The sequence below is a fragment of the Nyctereutes procyonoides genome, unplaced genomic scaffold (assembly GCF_905146905.1).
Source record: "Nyctereutes procyonoides isolate TBG_1078 unplaced genomic scaffold, NYPRO_anot_genome, whole genome shotgun sequence".
Lineage (NCBI taxonomy): Eukaryota > Metazoa > Chordata > Mammalia > Carnivora > Canidae > Nyctereutes > Nyctereutes procyonoides.
The window spans coordinates 35395043-35415926 of record NW_026575133.1 but is presented as its reverse complement, the minus strand read 5'-3'; the positions used below and the strand labels follow the sequence as shown (position 1 = coordinate 35415926).

The 20884-nt window shown below is 56.3% G+C and overlaps 1 protein-coding gene across 1 annotated transcript; it reads left to right on the top strand.

Annotated features, from left to right (window-relative positions):
- The first annotated feature begins 20196 nt into the window (after window positions 1-20196).
- LOC129493846 (reactive oxygen species modulator 1-like) lies at window positions 20197-20475 on the top strand. The gene has a single exon (XM_055300431.1). The coding sequence runs from the start codon at window positions 20221-20223 to the stop codon at window positions 20458-20460; it is 240 nt and encodes a 79-aa protein (XP_055156406.1). The 5' UTR covers window positions 20197-20220; the 3' UTR covers window positions 20461-20475.
- Window positions 20476-20884: the final 409 nt, after the last annotated feature.

Here is a 20884-nt window from a genome sequence, read left to right as displayed (position 1 = left end):
CCCGCGCTGCCCTGAGCACAAGCACATGCCCACAGTGTGACCCGCCTTCCCGATTCAGCTTGACTCTCACTCTTGATCATAAGCCTTGACTTTCAGGGAAGACTTGGGGGGTCCCCCGGAACCTGCCACTGTCGGGGTGCAGAGAGGAAGCTGGCCTCCCAGAGAGGTTTCCAGGGGGAAGCAGCACGGGGGCAGGTGGGTTCAGCTCACCTGCAGAAAGCGATGTGGCCACACGCACGTGTCCTGGCCCATCCGACTGTGGCCTGTTCGCTGGGCGGGGGGTGCAGGCTGGGCGGGGTCGGGGGCAGGCTGGTGTCCAGCCAGGCCGCAGAGGCAGAGGGAAGGGCTGTGCCTTTTCCATCTTCCTGAGCCGGCTGTGCTGACCGGGCCCCTTTCTGGTTTCACGTGACGGATTCCCGTGTTCTCTTACTAAGATGGGGTCATCGGACAGCAGGTGGGGATGGACAGGGGGTGGGCATCAGAAGGGCCCCAAGAGTAGTATTTGGGCCACAGCCTCAAATGAGGACACACCTCACCATCGTCATCACCACCGGGACGTCATCCTAGGGGCCACATCGCCATCTCACCTACCCTTCGACAACCGCACGAGGAGGATGGTGTCGCCATTCCCATTCCACAGATGCGGACACCTAGACCCGGGCGGGTTAGGAAGCTTGCCCAGGGCCGCACAGATTAAGGGGCAGACTCAGCATTCGAATCCCGGCAGGCCGATCGCCAAGCCTGCCGTCCCCCACGCAAATGCAAGGAGCGGCGTGTTCGAGAGCCACGAGCGGTTCAGTGCATGTGAGGGGAACGGGGCCACGGACGAGCGCCACAGAGCAGGAAAGCCTTGTGGTCAGCTCCCACACGCCCGTCAGCAGGTAAAGAAAACTGACCGCAGTGGGGAGAAGGGGCCGGTCACCCGGCAGCGGGGGCCGAGCCCGGCTGGCACCTGGGCGCCCTGGGTTCCAGCGCGGCCCCAACACAGGAAGATCCCGGCTCCCCATCTGGCGGCTGAGCGTCTGTTTGCTCTCAGAAAACTGCAGAGTAAGCAGCCACTGAGTTGTAATTAACTTTTCCTGGAGTAATTAAAAACTTGAACTATCCCAAATGGTTGCAATTTCCTCATTTGGGGTCTACGTTCGGTGTAGAGAGCGGTTCCAGGGGGGCTCTATCCACGAATGCCTGCAGGGAGCAGGTGGGTGGGTGCAGGCAGGCGGGATCCGGGTTCCCTCCTGCTGAAGGTTATCGGAGGAATCCTCAACCCAAGGCCAGGTGATTTTCATCTTCCTGCCCCCGTAGACCTGGCGACAGGACCCCAAGGACCTTCCCAAGATTTCCTGGAAGATCTAGAGGGGCACCGTCTCATTCGGCGAGAGGCAGGCCCAGGCCCCCACAGCCCACTGTCCGCTAGCTTCTCCTCGAGGACCTGGCACTGAACACACAGGGTGGGGTGGCGTGGGGTGCGGGTCTGGACTTTTATCTACGGTCCCACAGATTGTTTTGCACATCAGGGGCCCTGCTGTACCTGGGACCCTCCAAACCAAAGGCACGGATTGCTTCCACCACGCAGCAGGTTGAACGGTGGCTCCCCCCGCAGAAGACAGGTTCCCATCCGAGTTCCAGGAGCCTGTAAATGTTATCTTATTTGGGAAAAGGATCTTTGCAGATGTAGTTAAGTCGAGGATCTTGAGATGAGCTCAGCCCGGATTATCCAGCTGAGCCCTCAGTCCAAGGACACGGGTCCTTATATAAGACAAGCGAGGTGGGGGTGGGAGGGCAAGAGGGCAGAAGAGGGGAGAAGGTGGGGAAGAGGAGGAAGCGGGGGGCCGCACAGGCCGGGTCGGACTCTGTGCCTGCAGACTCTCCCCGGAGCGAGGGCAGCTCGCTAGGTCTCCTAGATCTCAGACTTCGGGCCTCCCCAACTACACGATGACGAATTTCTGTGGTTTTCAGCCTCCAAACGTGCGGTCACTTGTTATAGCAGCTCCAGAAACTAATACGATCCCCGTAGCTGGCTGCCGGGCGGGTGAACATTGCTCTGCGCCCCCCTCTGTCTCTGACTTGACACTATACTCGGTTTCTTCTTAAAAGTTACTTACTTTTGAGATAATTGTAGATTTACAGGCAGTCGTAAATTTAGTCCTCTTGCCAATAGTAATATTGCCGTTAGGGTTTTATTTCTTTCTTTCACCGAATTGGAATTTATTATTGTAATTTCTATGTCAGTGTTTGTTTAGATTTATCTGCATTTTCAGTCTTTGCTCACTTGTTTTTCTTTTCTTTTTTTTTTTTTTTTGTCCCTTGAGACTTTTGTTCTGGGACTGTTTTCCCCCGGAAAACTTCCCCTGCAGCTCCCCTAGGGATGGGGCTGCGAGAGACGGCTCCTGTGCATCCTATGAATCCTAGTGCTCAGGGTGTGTGATGTAGTGTGATGAGCCCCGGGATGAGTTGCAGAGACTCAATATGTTCTTCCCAAAGACTGTCCCCCTGAGGATGGTCTAAGTGTCAATTAAATGCACCATGAATGGGTCTTCTTTCCCTCAAATTCTCCAGATGGGCTCGACCATCCAGCGGGGAGGCCACTGGGTACCGGTCTCTGCCCTCCCTGAGTGATGGGCCTGGGGCTGCACACAGAGCCTGTTGTCGGGTCATCCCACACATCCACTGCCCAGGGCGCTCAGCTGAGATCTTCCCTCTTGGTGTCTTACTGTGTCCACCCTGCTGTCGGCCTCGCCCCCGGGTCTCCCTGACTAGCTCTGGGCATTCATCCTGGGCACACTCCTGGGGCCCGGGCTCACGTCCGGCCTTGCCTTTCCCGCTCCCGGTGCCTGAGGGTGCATCCTGCAGGCTTCCTGCCTCACTGGTCCAGGGAAGAGGCGCGCTGGTGGTTTCTGGGCTCCCTTCCATTTCTATTCCCCTGCAGAGCTTACCGGCCTCTTCAGGAGGAAGAAGCAGGTCACCCTGGACCCCATCCTGGGGGAAGGTGGGGGGCTCCCGGCAGCTGGTGACAGGTGCTCAGCGGGCTCTGTGGGCCTGCACGGCTGTGCCTCCCCCTGAGCTCAAGCCTCATCTCCTTGCAGGTTGGAAAGACCACGGCGGGATCTGGACCCTGGTTCCCATCACCCTTGTCCTTCTTGCAGACTTCAGAAAATACGACGCAGGTACAAAATGAAAGAGCGGCTCGGGTTGTTCGAGTCCGTAGGACGGCAAGTGCCTCCCCCGGAAGCCCGCTACCGTTTGCTCTTACTTAAAGAGGGTTGAGTTACTGAATATAAACTGGATAAGAAGTTCAACTGTGATGAATGAGGTTTGGCTGGTGTGAATAATTGCTGCATAAGGAAGAGGATTTTCACCTCCTTTATGCCTCCCGGCGAATCCCGCTGATTCAGGAGGACGAGGGCGAACTGAGAGATAGTTGGGTGCGTGGGAAGTCGCTCGGTCAGCGATGGGCCAGAAGTCAAGCACTGAGGTGTTCCCTGGCCTTATCGGGACTCTCTGGGGCCAAGTGTCTGTGATTTCGGTGACTGCTCAGAGGTTCTCCTGAGCTACAAGAAGTGCGGCTCTCAGAATAGCTCTTGGGGGAGCGGGTGCCCAGCCACAGCTACCCGCACCCCCTGCACCAACGTTAGGAGCACAGGGCTTCATTCTGGGGCAAAGGGCCCTGGACGTGCCGCTAGAGACCTGGATTTGAGACCCACGCCGGCCCTGCTCCAGGCACTCACTCTCGAGGCTGGATCCACTTGTGAACACTTTGCAATGGAAATGCATTTATCTCGTGGTACATTAGTGTCCTGTTTTGGGGTGACCGGGAAGGATAAACGGTAGCGAGGGTAGATGAACCGGCGTCTGCAGGACAGCTTCCTGGACGCTGGACTCCGTTTACAACAGGTGCTCATAGCTGCAGGGAGAGGGCTGGGCCGCGGGTGTCAGCTCCCCGCAGGATCCCCTGCCGAGCCTCGGCGCACACGAGGGTCTACATCACGGCTGGGCGCCCCGAGGTCCTCGCGCCCCTTCCCAGTCCCGCCCGTCCGGCCTCCTCAAACGTACCCACTTCCTCTGGGTTTGTGTACGTGACCTCAGGCGTGCGTTCCCTCAACGTGGGTGCTTCTCGCCGAGCACCTTGTTGATGAGATTTATTCCTGTCCTGTGTAGCGGTAGTTTGCCCTCAGCGACCTCTGTAGAATGGGTGCAATGTCCCCCGGGGCCTCTCGAGAGTGTCAGATTAGGTCGGGTGTGCATGCTGGGAGGGGCGGCGCACAAACACAGGGAGCGGCACTGCTGTTCTCATGGCCACGGGCGTGCACGAACCCCCAGTCCTGGATCCCACGGAGACTAGGATTCGCTGTCAGCTCCTTGTGCGTCTGGAGGCCGACAGCAGTTTTCCCAGCACCCCTGGGAGACTCGGGGGGTATCCTCGGGACTCCTGGGCCAGCAGAGCCTCGAGCCACAGCCGCTCCTTCTCTGAGCTGCTCGGCCACGGCGCCCTCCTGCCCCCCAGAACCGTGGGAAGGAACAAGCAGGGAGCAGCAGCCAGCGGCCGCCCCAAGGGGCCAGCAGCCAGTGATGTGGGGCGGGCGGAGACGGAGACGCGGAGGAGGCCGGGCTCCCCATGGAGACCTGCGGCCCGCGGCCTCTGCCACCACCTTCGCCTCAGAGGACGCAGCCAGCTCCCGGGCATGTGGGCAAACTCAGAGGAGGGTTCTGGAATGTCCACAGGTTCACACCCCCCCGCCCCCGCCACCGCAGGCCTGCTCCGCTACGCGTCCAGTGGGAATATCTTTCATTATCTCCCCTCTCAATTTAATTAATCCACATCCCGTAATGGACCTTGAAATTTCTATTAAACACATCATTACGAATCAGCACAGAGCTGGCGGTCGGCGGACCTCGCAGCGGCCCTGCCAGCTGCAGTCCGTCTCTCCTTGGGGAAGGCTGGGGGGACCCGCGCGACCGTCGCCGTGCAGGTGTTGCTCCGCGGGCCCGGCCTGCAGCCCGGCAAGGTCAGTGTAGCTGCGGATGGGCTCGGGGGGGCCAGGGTGGCGAGGGGTGGGCCTCAGGGCAGAGCGGCCAGGGCGGGTGGCGAGCGCTGGGACAGGTGTGCACCCCGAGGCCTCCCGCCCTCCCTGTGCGGCACCACGGACACGGGTGTAGGGGCGTGGGGGGTCCGGGTTGCCCGGGCTGGCCGCCGCCCCGCTGTGGTCGTGGGCCCCGGTCGCAGCCCCTCCGAGCGCGCAGCCCCGCTTCGCCTGCTCTCAGTCCTGTTGAAACCCCGGGAGCCCGAGGCTTCCCTTCGCTGGGTGCGGCTCAGACCGCCAACCTCAGACGGGCCCTGGAGCCCTGCTGCTCGCCCTCTACCTGTGGGCTGCCTCTCCATACTGTCTCCTTCCTCCCCACACTGTCCCCTCCCTCGGTTTCAGAGGGACTCACCTCCTCTTTCACAGAGGACCTGGAAGCTTCCAGAAGCTCCTCATGCCCCCTCTCCCAGATGCACAGCCCTGCCAGCCAGCTTCACTCTCGTCCGGGCAGCAGAGCCTTGCCCCTGACAACCGCACCTCCCTCCGTCCTTGGAGCTGTGCCCTCTTGATTCTCAGGAGCTCCGCCCTGACAGCCTCTCCTCCAGCCTCCGCGGAGGCCGTGGTGGCCCCCGACCCTCCAGCCACGGCCCCACACTCCAGGGCCTCTCCCCGCCCGCCCCCTGTTCTGTGCAGAGGCCGACAGCTCCCCTGCTGCCACCCAGCCTCTCATGGCCCCCCTGGGGCCTGGCCCCCTCCTCCTCGGCCCTTGCTTGTCCTGCTTGCTGACGGCTCCTTCTGAGCCGAGATGTCGCAGAGCTGCCTCCTGCTCCCAGGGTCGGGCCAGTACGGAGCCTGAGCGCGGGGTTGGTGCTGGAGGCAAGGTGAGGCCCAGGGGGTGGAGGCACCTCCGGGGAGCCTGGCCCTCACTGTTGAAGAGAGGCCTCTGCAGGTGCAGCGCGTACTTCTGGGCTCCACTTTCTCACCTGACAACAGGGCAGCTGCTCTAGAAGCTTCTGAGGTCCCTCAGTGGGGGTCCCTGAGTGCAGGGGGCTGGGCTGTCCTACCAAAGAGGCTGTGGTCTGCTGTGGGCGGCCCTGCAACCTCGCGCCACCTCCTACCATGGGGAGACAGCTCCATCCCTCATCCCTCCCCGCCCCCCTTCTCTTCCTCCAACCAGCTTCGGGGGGGGGGGGGACACCCACTCCATCCCCGGCTGTGCCCAGGGTTGGGAACGCGAACGTGGAGCGGGAGCTGGGCCAGGGCCCTGCCTGGAATCCCAGTTGCATGGGGAGGCCCACAGGTGACACAGAATCTCAGTGAAATGCAAGAGGAGCTTTGGGGAGGCCTGGCACAGAGCCACGAGGGGTCCCCGTTTGTGCGGGACTGATGGGTTCTGGGCCCGGGAGGATGGGAAGGGTTGTTGAGGCAGCAGAGATGGGCAAGGACATTGGGGCTGGGAGTCGGCAGGCCAGGAGGTCCGAGGCGGGGAAGCTCGCTGCCCCGGAGGAGGGGACAGCTGCCGAGGGCCGTGCGCAGCCCGGGGAGCCGGGAGCTGGGCCTCGTCTCGCCGCCCCGTCCTGGTCTCTCGGCTTGGAGGGGCTGAGTCCCTGGGGGTTCATGCAGCAGCTTGTGCAGGAGTACCGGCTGCCTCGCCCCCATGGCCTCCTTGGGGCCACGGCTCTGGGACCGGGGCTCTGCCCTTTGCGTCCTTGGAGTGCTAAGTTCTCCACCTGCACTCGGCCGACACCCGGCCCCACGCTGAGGCCGACCACCACGGGGCTGGCTTCTGCTCTGAGGCTTCACACGGAGACCCTGATTCCGGGGCTCTCCGTGGCACCCCTGGATGCCAGGGCGACTCCAGGGCCCCCTGAGCCCCTGCGGCAGGTGGCGTATCCTGGTGATGCGCGGGGCAGAGTCCAACGTGCCCTTCGATGTGTCTCTGTACCCCAATGGCTCCAGATTCTATTTGTTTGTGAGCCCAGGGCAGGTTGAGGGCCCTTTCCAGATGACTGTGCTGTGTGACCTGCGGCTGAGCGGTCGGCCATCTGCACGGGCCAGGAGGGACAGTGGGCACTTGGCTCTGTCCCCACGGACGCCAGTGACCCGAGGCCACCCTGTGCTGGTCAGGCTCCACTTAGCTGTTTTACAAAAGCTGGATGGGACACCCCTTGGCCTCCACCAGGCAGGGACGTTTGCCACAGGGTGCAGCTGGCTGTCCCCTAATGACGCCCACACCCACGCTTCTTGCTCAGAGGTGGTGTGAGGTCCCAACGAGACACCACGAAAAAATAAATAAGTTCTTGGAGGCTTTCTAGAGGAAGTCATGCATAGCAGCTAAATGCAATGTGAGATCCTGGAACAGAAAAAGGACATTTGTGGAAAACAGATGAAACCCAAATAAGGTCTGTAATTTAACTGACGCTAGTGCTAGCGTCCTGGTGCTGATTCTCAAGGGCGAGCAGGGCGTCCTCGCTGGGGGAAGTGGGTGGACGGCGTCTGGGAACTTTGGGCATTGCTTGCGACTTTTCTTTCTTTCTGTCTTTCTTTTTTTTAGATTTTATTTATTTATTCATGAGAGACACACAGAGAGAGGCAGAGACACAGGCAGAGGGAGAAGCAGGCTCCACGCAGGGAGCCCGACGCGGGACTTGATCCCGGGACCCCGGGATCACGACCTGAGCTGGAGGCAGATGCTCAACCACTGAGCCTCCCAGACGTCCCTCGCAACCTCTCTGGAAGTCTAAAATTATTTCAAGGTAGAAAGATTAAAAAAACAAGTCACGTTATTGATACTTAGGACACAAAGGGAAGTTCTCATGTGACCCTCCCTTGCCTGTGGGAACAGGCCTCCAGGCAGGTTAGCGTGAGGGGAACGTGGGATCCCGTGAGTGGGAACCCGCCACCTGCCAACCCATGTGCCCCGGGAGGCGCTGGGCCTCGCTCCTCGGTGGGGGCGGGGGTCACAGCGGCCACCTGAGCCCGCAGAGGTGAGACTCCGGCTGTGGGACCGTGGGCGCCTCCAGCCCTCTGTCACCTGTTATTTATGATTCCTGTTGTTATTGTTGTTTTTGTGACTCTCTGCCTGGCCCACGCCTTATGCAACACAGAGCTTAACAACTTCCTCGGGGAGCAAGCTGATGGCACGGAGAACGGCCGGGGAGCCCCCGCTGCCCCGGGGTGACCCTCCGGGAGGCCATGCAGAGCACCCCGCGAAGCTCCTCGGGGCTCGCCGCCTGCCAGCCCAGGCCCCTGAAGGGGCAGCCGGGGAACTGCTGCCTGTGGACGACCTTCTCATCCCTGGTTCTTTTGGATTTGGCCTTGAGGGGAGAGCGGCCAGCGGCAGAGAGGAGGAAGGCTGAACATCACCTTGGGGTGTCCTCATGCAGCAACGTCCCCCGGGGACCCCCTGAGACCTGCCTCCAAGCAGCGCTCAGTGGAGCGAGGGTTCCTGCAGGGTCCCTCCCCCGCCCCCACCATCGGATGCGTCTCCATCCATGTAAACAGGAGCCACGGGAGGCAGGACCATCGGGCGGGCGGCGGGCCAGCTGGAGGGACGCGCCCTCTGCCCGGCTCCCCTTTCCCGTAGGAGAGCGCGTCCCCTTGGGGCCACCAGGACGTCCCCAGCGGCCAGTGCTTAACCTCACCGACTTCACGCTCCGGCGCAGTCCCGGAAAACAGCCCCGGGGATGTGGAATCGCTGTCACCTCAGAGGGCGAGTGGCCCCACGGGCAGTGACGGTGAGGGGACAAGCAGGTAGGGGATGGAGCAGCCGAGCGGTCCGGGCTGCACACGGTCCTCTGGAGGCCCCAGGAGCGACTGTGGCTCAGGGCATCCAGGTGGGGGTGGCAGGGTTCACCCAGGGTCCCTCCTCTGCCTGGCAGCTCCTCGGCAGGATGGGAGGGGCACGCGGGCAGCTGTCCAGTCGGTCCACCCCACTTTGCCACCGGAGGGCCGGCCGCGGGGCCCGGGGACGCGTGTGGTAAGGACTCAGGGTGGCACGTTGGTGGAATCGGTCACCCCATCTACCTCAGCTGGGGAAGCGGATTTACACACGGATGTGCTTCTGCACGTGGGAAGCTGCCGTTGGAAGTCAGGCAACTTGCCCAGGGCCACAGATCCAGGAGGCGGCAGGTGCGCCCACCAGTCAGGGTGGCCTCCAGGGGAGCTAAGGGCGCGTGGGCTCTCGGGTGCTGGGGGCGTCCCGGTGTCGGAGGTTTCCCAGCCACGGAGCCAGGCGAGCACTTGCACCAGTGCGGCTCATCCCAGTAAACCCCCAAACCTCCTCCCACCTTTGTGCCCTGGCCCATCCCACAAAGCAGGGGGAGGACCTTCAGCTGCTGCCTCGGTCCCCCAGCGCCTTGACCCCACTGCCGAGCTGGGGGTGTCGGTCGCGGAGGCTTCCGGTGAACAGGTGAGCAGGACAAGCCCGGGTGTCACCAGCTATCCTGGGGCTCTTGGCCCGTCGTACGGTCTCTGAGGTCCCATGCCAGGTGCAGGAACACAGCCCCCACTTGTCCCACTTTCAGTCCTGCTGACGGGGGGCGAGGCGGGTGACTGCCTGTCAGGTGTGAGGGTCTCATGGGATTGGAAGCAGAGGAACCTTAACCTTGAAGAGCCTGTGGAGCTTGCACCTTTCTCTCCTGGTTGCCGCCAGTCCCCTCTGGGGCGCATCCCACCGCCCCCCCCCAGCTCCCGAGATTAGGGCCATAGAAGCCTGCCCGTCCACACTACTCAACAGTAGCAGGGAGAAACAATGCCGTCCACGGAAGCCTGAGCAACAGCGGGAAAAAGAAAACTCTAGATTCCTACAGGTGAAGGGGACCCCGGAGCCAATGGCATCCACCAGGCTGGAGACGTGTGGGGTGGCGCTGGGTCTCCCAGCCCCATGGGAGCTCACCTCCCCGTCTCCTCCCTCTTCTGCATCATGAGGAAGTGAGAGAGAGGGAGAGACAGGCCCCCAGGACAAGACACTCGTAAGAAGCGGTCACGGGTGAGCCCTCGAGGAGCCTCCTGAGATGCACATTTGAATCTGAGATCTCAGAAATTATGAACCGGGCCGCTCCAGGTAGGCTGCAGAGCGGGGACAAGTCTGCGCTTGTGGACAGAGAGAAGAAGGTTTCTCTGCAATGCACCCTGGCCTGGGTGGCTGCTGGGAGGCCGAGCTCGTGTCCTGAGCCACCCCTGTGTCATGTCTCAGTAGATGGATGTCAGGGGTTTGCTCGGGGGACGCGGCAGGGCTGAGAGCCATGTGGGCACAGTTTGTGCAGGGCGGGCTGCCCAGAGACGAGAGGTAAGTCTGGTGGGGCCATGTCAGGCTGGCAAAACAGCGACACAAGAGCGGCGGGGGGCCCCCCTGTCAGGGCCAGGCAGGCAGCTGTAGAATTAAAATCCAGGGGGCTGGCCCAGAAACAGACCGACAGGCAGGATTAATAGACTAGGAAGCCCAGAAACAAATCCAAGTGTCCTTAATAATTTACTCTGTTATTAAAGATATATTTCAAGCCAGTGGCACAAGGATTGATTGCTTGGTAAGTGCTACTGCACCCTCTGCCTAGGCCTTTGGGGAGAAAAATGAAGTTTGAGACTTTCCTTTATATTTTACGCCACATATATTCCAAGTGTGTTTGTTCTCTCAGTCTCAATATTTAACAGTCACATAATCTCAGGAGTGTGGGAAAACTTTCTAAGGATTCAGCAGACATAAAGCAGGAGACTGACAGATTTGACCACATATAGGTTTTTGTGATACCTGAAGTGCTTGCGGGGCAGACGCCCGGGGGCGGGGGCGTCCCAGCGGGAGACAAGCAGGCAGCAGGTGTACCTGGGAGGGCTCCACATCAGGAAAGGGAGGGGAGAGAAGCAGGACTGGGCAGTGGGAGAAGGTGAGGCCAATGCAGTCTCAGTGGAGCCCACAGTGGAGCCCCCAGAGATGTCAGAAGCAGGTGGCCCTTCAGAAGCACCCTGCATTGGGGCTGGGGCTGGGCTACCTATCCCCACCCCCACCCTCCAAATGCTCTTGTCATCCGATGAGCCAGGAAGAGGGGAGGGCCTCCTGGAAGAGATAGTCTCTGGCCACTGAGGCAATGCCAGCTGAGGGCCCACCATGGCGGGGGCAGGGGGCTCTCCATCGGCAGTGCTTCAGCCAGGAGGGGCCCAGGCAGCCCCAGAGCACCTGCCACCTGCCACCGCCATTAGTATTAGCCAACACCACGTTTTCAAACGTGCCAGATAAAGAAATAAACGTGTGATACTTGGCAAGATTGAAAAATACATGACAAATTACTAAGAGAAACCATGGGCATCCCGGGAGAAAAATGGGCAACAGACACGAACAGGCAATTCATCAAAGAAGCAATACGAACGTAACCACAAAGAGGTGAAAGCGCAGTTTGGCCTCACAAAGCATGGAAACGTTATTGGCTGGCAAATTAGGAAAGATTTAAACACTGACCCTACAGGCTGGTGATCAGGAACGTGATAGGCTCTCGCCCCTACTGGAGAGTTACACGTTTGTACAGCTTTTCTCAGAGGCAGTTTCCTCAAATGCACACGACATCTTTAAATGCCTGCTTAGGTATGGACCCAACTCCGATTATGAAAAGTCCTTTCTCCACCACATTGATGGTGTATGTATGTGTCTATTTCCTTACCCTACTCCGTATGTACCATTGGTCAGTTCGTCCCTCCCTGGGCCAACATCACATTTGCTTAGTTACTAACTACCCCTTTATAATAAATCTTTTTTTAAGATTTTATTTATTTATTCATGAGTGACACACAGAGAGGCAGAAACACAGGCAGAGGGAGAAGCAGGCTCCCTGTGGGGGGCCCGATGACTGGGGATCCTGGGACTCCAGGACCGTGCCCTGGGCCGAAGGCAGATGCTCAACTGCTGAGCCACTCAGCCGTTGCACTTTATAATAAATCGTAACATCTTAATGCTCTTAATGTCTCATGCTTGTTTTTCAAGATTACCTTGGATGCTTGCGAGCATTTGAGTCAGCTTATGAACTTCTGCAAATATCTGCCAGGATTGTCCCTGGCGATCCCTTGAATGTATCGAGGAGTTTGGGGAGAATTGTCCTCATCAAAGCAAAGCTTTCCATTTATTTAAAACTTCAAATTTCTCTCGGTGACTAGAGGAGAGGTTCTGTACAGCCCCGGTTGGATCTATCTTTACACAGAATTTTTTCAGTTTTCTTCCGTTTCTCTCAGTCATGTTTTGTGGATTTCTGTGTAAAGTTTTTTTTAATATTTAATTTTTAATTTTTTTAAAAAAAATTTGTTTGTTCATTTGAGAGAAAATGAGAGTGAGAGAGATCACAGAGGGAGGGAGAGAAGCAGAATTGTCGTTGAGCAGGGAACCCAATGCAGGGCTTGATCCCAGGACCCTGGGATCATGACCTGAGCCAAAGGCAGATGCTTAATCAACTGAGCCACCGGGAGCCTCTGTGTAAAGTTTCTGTACATCTATTGTTAAATTTTTTCCCCCCAGATAAATACTGTCTTTTGTGAATTTCATATTCTGTGTGCGTTACTCACATGGAAATACAGTTGACCTTTGCATCCTGATTTTATATGAGGCAATTATACCAAATTCAGTTACGGATTATGATAGTTTACACTGGTCGACTTTCTCTCAGGGTGCTTTTTATGGCTTTATTGTTTAATATGCAATTGATCAAGCTTGCCGTCTTTTCAAATGCTTTTTGGCAATTTTGATGTATTTCTTTTTTTTCTGTCTGAACTCTAGAACTATTCTGACAATGTAAAAACAAAATTTCCTTTGGAATTTTCAACTGAGATCGCAGTAGATCTTATTTAAGATCTTATCGTCACTTTTATAACATGCACATTTCTATCTATGTACGTTTGCAGGACGTGTGTGCATTTTCTCATGTCTTCAGTTCATTTTTCTTAATATGTTGTGGCTTTAAGAAGAGCGGAGCAGTTAGGGACGGGAGGAAGCGCAAAACGATGTGTACGGACGCTGGGGGATGGGCTCCCGAGAACTCGCCATCCTGTCCTCTCTGCTCTTGTGAATCTTTGAGACTATCTGCGAAAATTAAAAACAAATCTGCCTGCCTACTCACCTCGTCATTTGCTTCATATGGGCCCTTCATCTTCCTTTTGAAGCCTGTTCTTTTTATTTATTGCAACTGTGACCAGGATTGCTCTCCGTATATATTTGCTATCGTTGGTTTGCACTGTCTTTATAAGCCATAAGCAGCAAAGCAGAGGTTGAATGTAGCTCTCTGTTCATTGATTCCCATAAATGGAACACAAAATTCCTGAGTGCTTTTCAATAATTCATGGTTTTATAAACATGGAAATTCATTTCAATGTGTCTTGAGGAGAATGTTGCACTGAGTCCCCCAGGGCTTCGAGTGCTGCTCCGGCATCCTGGGTCTGAGGCACAAATCGGGCAGACATAACGCCTGCCCCCCGCCCCCGTGCCTTCCTGGGGGGCTCTGGGGCTGGTCCATGCTGGGATCTTGCGAGACCCCGTGAGACCGTGGCCTGGAAGCCACCCGGGAGCCCCACCTTGAGGATGGCCGAGGGGCGTCCAGGGAAGGCACTGATGGCTCCGACCCTCGGGTGGGTCCAGCTGTGGAGGCCAGCAGGTGCAGGGGCAGCTGGACTCTCCCTCCCCACAATAGGCTTTTCCCCAGAGACTTCCGGTGCCACCCCTTATATGGGCCCCAGTAGCCCAGAGCAGCCCTTACTTGCATCCAGATCTTCCACTTGCTGCGTGTTTCTTGGGCAAGAATCTCACATTTTAGAGTCTTGGTTTTTGATGATGTTCACAAGTTTCTGGCGGGAACACTTTCCACGTTGGCTGAACCCCACCGTGGGCTGTCCATCTCGCTTGGGTTCTGTCTCTTGTTCATCGGATACCCACAGCTTCTGCGTCAATGAAACATGAAGTCATTTTATTTTACAGATGAGAAAGGCCAGGCCACATCTCCTTGCCCCAAACCACATGGAGAAAAGTCCAAAACAAGTTGAGACGCAACACGGAGTGATATCACCGCCACCAAACGCCTTGTGGATCCGAGCCAGCCGGAGCTCCTAGAGCTGCTCTAGGTCATCTCTGCGGCGTCCCCGTGGGGCTGGCCCAGGAGCACTGCCTCCCCATGAGGCGGCCCAGCTGGGCGGTCCGGTTGCTCAGGCTGAGGACTGGTCTCCTGTGTTCCTGCCTGGCCTGTGGCTCCAGCCCCAGCGGCAGGTCGTCCTGCAGCAGGAGAAGCGATGGAGACTGTCCTCCGAGGCCGGCCCTGCCTGGGGTTGACTCATCTGTGGCCTGGGTGAGGGTGCCTGGGCGGCCGACCTGACTTAGGGTATTTCCAGTGCCTCAGGTGGATCTCCCATGTTGCACTTTCCCCAACAGACTCTAATTTTCTTAAAATTGAGATATAAAATCTTCTTGGCATTTTTTTTTTTTAGATACTTCTACTTCGAGTAGGATTTCAGAATCAGAAATTTGAAGTTGCACAAGCCTTCCAGGAGAGGAGTTGGGGTTTAAAGACATTGACCCCTCCCTGTCACGACTGTTAGTGACATTCATCCTCATCTGTCGTTTCCCTTCTGATGACTTTTCAGGAGTTTAAACCACACGTGGTGCCAAATCTGTCTGTGTGTTCCTTTATGATTCTGGATCTCATAGCCTGATTTTGAAGACCTTCTTTACCCCAGGATTATAAACACGCATTTCCCTATATTTTCTTCTGCTTGCTTTCATAGTTAAAAATATTTGGAGATCTTATTTGTCAGGAATCTGGGCCTGACTACAAGGTGAACAGAAATAAGATCTGGTTTTGAGATGGGAAACGCATTTCCAACCCTGTGAAACGAGAAGTTTCCATATTGAGTTGAAGTGCACCTGTATTTTATATAATATTATAATATGGTAAACGGCCATTGTGGAGTGTGTATTGAGCGGCCTGTCCATCCCATTGATCTGTTTCTATATTTCTGCACCAGTATCTAATTGTTCTGATTAATATCGCTCTACAGTTTGATTTATTAGACAGGGAACGTCTCCCATGATAGTCTTAATTTTCATGAATTTCTTGGCAGTTTTTACATATTGACGTACACTTCCAGCAGAATTTTAGAATCCACTTTTCTAGTAAAAAAAAAAATTCCTTTACCACGTTCATTTGAGTTGAGCTGAATTTCATAATTAGCCTGGGAGATTTCACATCTTTACCCAGCACGTCTCGCATCCGGAAACAAGATGTATCTTTATTTAAGCAAACCCCCATGTCCGTCAGGAAAGTTTTATCATTTTTGTTACGAGGACTGTGCATGTTTCTTGTTAAACGTGTTGCCAAATATTTTATGGCTTTCCTTCCAAATATAAGCACAGCTTCTCCTCTGTGGCATTCTGCATTTGTTAGTGGGGTGCCCGAGCGGGGTGTGCGTTCTGGGTGCCTTGATCCGGGGCCTGCACGGCTCCTCTATGTGGATAAAGCAGAAGGCGCTGGCCCCGGGGGACGTAGCCACTAGCCCAGGGAGGGCAGTGAGGGGCCCCCTTGATCCTGGGGACACAAGGTGTGGACAGGGCTGGTTCCTCCCGAGGCCCCTCTCTTTGGCGTGTAGACGGCCACCTACTCCCTGGTCGTCCCTCTGTGTCTGTGTCCTAATCTCCTCCTCCAGGGACACCAGTCATAATGGATCAGTGGCCGCCCACTCAACCTCATGCAACTCACTTCTTTGCAGCAATTCTCTGAGGTACTGGGGCTCACAGCGTCAACCGATGAATGTAGGGGGACCAATTAGGCCACAACAGGCTCTAAAGGTTTCTCTGCGGCTCCCTTGATTTGTGTACATGCAAATGATACCATCTGCAAATAATGGTAACTTTATTTCCCTTTTCCAGTATTCTGCTAAGAAAACTCATTGTGGAAAACCTCGTAAATGAAGCCGAAGGCGGCTTACGGTCCTTCTGACGTCATCCTTGAGCAGTACCTAATGGGCCCAACTGAGGACTCTCTGATTCTTTAGGGAACGCATCCACATTTGACACATTATTTGCTGGGCGGTGCCAAGACTTTGCAAAATTTCCCGTGAACTTGTAGATTTTTGTTCAGTGGGGATGCGAGTGACCCCCGAGTCTTAGAAACGGGCACTGCAAACCCCACGGTGCCGCTGCCCTGCAGGACACTTCAGTTTTATCGCTGACCTGGCAACCTGGTGTCAACACTCTTTCCCCGTTGCTTATACACATCCATTTCCCGAAATGCTCTCTGTACCAGCTTAGCCATCTTGGCGGTTCTCTCATTAAGGAGTTAAATAAATCTCTGACACATTTATTTTTGGGAGAGTCTTTCTTTAAACCACACTCGGACAGATTATACACGCGTACTGTGTTTAAGACTGACCCAAGGAGCATTGATTTGTGTTGGAAATTACAGCCTTGTTGTCTCTGAAATAATTTCCTTGAAGCATTAGGACAACCCATTATGGTCTACTTATTGTACATCCTCCCCGCGCTCTGAGTGCTCTTCTAGACTTTCCTCCAACGAGAGCAGCGCCCTCTCGCCCAGTGAGCGCGGATTTGTCCATATACGGTAACGGGATGTGTGCGGCGCCTCGCTGCCTCTTGCTCCGACCGAGCAAATTCTGCACGATGGCGGAGCTGATGGCGGAGCTGATGGCTCCGGGCGCCCCTCGTTCCATCTCGCGTTTTTTGTGGCACATGCTCTTGACCCGTGCTGGCTGGCGAAGGGTCTGTGGGCGCTGGAATTAGATCCAGTGCAGAGAAACACAGTCGTGCCCTGTACATGAAAATCCTAATTTTAAGGAAATTCTGCAGCATTTAAGGAGAAGCTGGGGGATCCAGAGGGTGGGGACAAGAGGGTGAAGGGGGATGGTGGATGGAAGGCTTTAGAACTAAGCGCGTCCCACCCCACTCAGCCCGCAGGCAGATCCAGAGCTTAGGATGGAAGAGGTCAGCTCTACTGCGACGCACACGTGGCCGTCGGGGCTGTGAACATCCAGGATGGCCCTCCCCAATGCCAAGGCCATAGGTCATTCTTCCCCTCGCCCGCCCCTCCCCGCATGTCCCCCGTCGGTCCACGCCCTGTCCACGCTGTCCCGCTGTGTTGGCCTTGACCTAACGACAGAGGTGAGAAGCAACGAGGGTGAAAGCAGGTGCCGAGGGATGGGAGCGCCTCGGAGCTCCGGCCTCACCTGCGCACCCGCTGCCGGTTTCTGAGAGCTGCTCGGTGCAGGCTGAGCGCCCAGACACCATTTGCTGGCTGGGCTTTGCTTCCCTTCACCCCTGGGGACTCCCCGGTGAAAGGAGACGGTACTCTCAAGGGCTGTCTCTCTACCCCCCTTCTCCAGAACCCAGGCCGGGCTTGCACGGCCCCGCAGAGAATGACGACCCCATTGGAGGGGGGGTGCACGGCTGCCTGAGGATGCCGGGGAGGGGCTGCGGGCACCTGGCCTTCTGTTCCCCCGGCGCCTTGCCCAAGGTCTGGGGGTGGGTGGGGGTGTCACCCATGGAGAGGAGATGCAGTCACGATCTGGCACCTGCCCCGGTCCCTCTCCCACAAGCTGCTGACACGTCAGGGCCAGTGCCCAGGTGGGAACGGTCAGCCCAGGGCTGTGACGGCCATATAGCCCGTCACCATCTAGACAGGCCTCCGGGCCTGGCTCCGGCCACAAAAGGCTGCATCACGTCCATGTTGCAGTCCGTCTCCCCCTCCTTTTGGCCGCCGAGGGACCATCTTTCCTCCCTTGTTCTGTGCCCCTTGTTCCCTGCCCTGGGACAGCACTGAGCGTCCACAGACTGTCATGTCCCCTTGGTCACCGTTTGTCACCCCGAGAGCTGGGGCAGGTGTCACCCGGGATCCTGAAGGTCAGCAGAACCGCCACTTCCCCAGGGCCCACCCTGGGCCCCCACTGCCTGCAGTCTCTGCGGGGCCCCCACCCAGTTTCCTTGGAAACACCATGGTGTCCCCTCTCCCGCTCCTCACAGCAGATCAGTGTCTAATCTTCTCTGTCATGTCCATCTAGTCACACATCTAACTTGAGTTTCCTGGAGTTTAGGATTGAAAGTGTCTCCCTTTTGCACTTCCTTTGCTTTTCCATCAGCCCCTGACTTTCTACGCACTTGCCTTTTGATTACACGGTTCGCCAAACACCTATCGGTGGCTGTGCAAAGGGCGTTTGCCAGTCGTCCCCGAGGACCTGGGGTGTGTGTCTCCTGCAGGCAGAGAGGGAGGTGACGGAGGGAGAGAGCAGGGGCGTGAGCGGGGGAAGCACCGGGACAGAGCTGTCCCTGGCCCCAAGGCCTCCTCCCGGTGGGCCGCTCAGTCCTGTGGGGTCTCTGGTTCAGGAACCACCGCCTCACGCCTCACTGGGATTTTCTGTCCGTGTGAGGAAGCCAGAGACAAAATAGCACCAAGCTCACATCGTGCACGTCCTGTTCCCGGGCCGCGGGCTCCCTTTGCCTCACACCTGCTCACGGTGCTGCTTGCAGCTGGGGCTCAGTTTGCACAGTAACAAAAGCACCTGTGAGCCTGTTTCTGTGGGAACGAGAAGTTCCCCTTGTGAAGAAGAGTGTGGAGAGGGTGGCTCAGAGGCCCCACGTTCCTAGGAGGTGCCATGGGGGCCGGGGACAAAGGGGAATGACCTCACTGACACAGAGCATTTTATTTTATTTTATTTTATTTTATTTTATTTTATTTTATTTTATTTTATTTTATTATTTTTAAAGATTTTATTTATTTGAGAGAGAGAGAAAGCATGAGCAGGGGAAGGAGCAGAGGAAGAGGGAGAAACAGACGCACCACTGAGCTCCAGGAGCCCGACATGGGGCTCGAGCCCAGGACCCTGGGACCATGACCTGAGCCGAAGGCAGATGCTCAATCCACCAAGCCACCAAGGTGCCCCATACACAAAGCATTTTAAAGAGAAGTTTGATTCTTTTTTTTTTTTTAATCTGGAGTGCCTATGCTTTTTCGCCATCCCTACGTGCACTTGTATATATTTTTAATCTTAGCAATTGTCGTTTTGGAATTCTTCATTCATTTATTCTTTCAACATTGACTGAGCACCTGTTGAGTTCCAGGCACCCTGCTGGACTCCGTGAGGGCAGTGGCACGTGGCGGCGTTCTGACCCCCCAGAGCTTGCCCATGAGAGGGCAAGGGAACACACAGGTGTGTGTTTTTTGCTCCCAGTACAACAAGTGGCCACACATGCTGGCTTGCACAGCGTGAATTAACGATGGCACAGCTCTGGAGGTCAGAGGGCTGAGGTGGGCATCCTGGGGCTGATGCCCTGGCACTGGCGGGGATGCTTCCCTCGGAGGCCCTGGGGCCGCTTCCTGCCTTTCCCAGCATCTACAGGCACCTGCGCTCCTTGGCCTGGGGTCCCTGCTCCGTCTGCAAAGCCAGCAGCACGGCATCCCTCTGGCCCTGCGTCCACAGCCACATTTCCCTGGGCTCTCCCCTCCTGCCTCCTGCTCCTCTATAAGGATGCTGTGATTACACAGGCCACGCTGGGTGACCCAGGACACTGTCCCTGTCGTAGGGAATCCTCCCTAGCTCGGTAACAGGACACAGTTACAGGCTCTGGGGATGCGGCTGTGGACATCTCTGAAGGGCCATTATGCTTAACTGGGACAGGTGCTACGGAACGACGGAATGCTGCATGACGGCAGGCCACAGGCAGGATGGCCAGGGGAGGGACACTGTGACCCTCTGGTGAGGATGTAGAAGAGGCAGTTAGGAGAGGAAAAGGAAGTAGAAGGCATCCAAATTGGAAAGGACGAAATTAAACCACCTCTGGTGCTGGTGGCGTGACGTCATCTGTGGGCAAGCACCTGCTAGAGCTAATAAATGAATCCGGTAAAGTTGCAGGACACAAAATAAAAACACAACCTGCTGTTTCCGTCCACCGGCCCCGGACCATCTGAGAAGACAACAATGAGGGCAAGCCCATTCGCAGGAGCAACAAAAACAACAAAATACTCAGGAATAAACTTAACTGAGGAGGTTAAACTTCTACACTGAGAATCACAAAACGCCGGTGAGAGAAATTTAAGAAGAAACAAGTAAACGGAAACACATCTTGTGTTCGCGGGACTGGAAAACCTGGTGTTGTTGAAACCTGGTCTTCCAGATTCAACGTGATCCCTTTCAAAATCCCAACCGCGAGAACTGAGCGACCGAAGCCGCGAACGAGATGCCGGTGGCCGTGGGGCCCTACGGACAGTCCCAGCCGAGCTGCTTTGACCGCGTGAAGATGGGCTTTGTGATGGGTTGCGCAGTGGGCATGGCGGCCGGGGCGCTCTTCGGCACCTTTTCCTGTCTCAGGATCGGAATGCGGGGTCGGGAGCTGATGGGCGGCATCGGGAAAACCATGATGCAGGGTGGCGGCACATTTGGCACATTCATGGCCATCGGGATGGGCATCCGATGCTAATCCGGGCAGTGGTTGCCCATACACCTACCCTTTCCCATCAGTCCAGCTCATGTACTATAATAAAACAAAATTCTTTGAAAAACAAAACAAAATAAAACAAAACAAAACAAAGGCAAAATCCCAACCGCCTTTTATATGGAAATAGAAAACCCCCCTAAAATTTGTATGGAAGCACAAAAGGCCACGAGCAGCGCAACCACCTCGAGAAAGACAAGGCTGGAGGCATCACGCTTTCTGATTTCAAGATATATCACAACCCTGCAGCCCTGGTAATTGAAACAGCGTGATGCTAGCGTGTGAGCACAGACACGGAGACGGATGGAACGGAACAGAATCCAGGGAGGCACCCAAGCACCTGAGGCCACCCGGTCTTTGACAAGGGTGCCAGGAACACACAGTCGAGAAAGGACAGTCTCTCCAACAA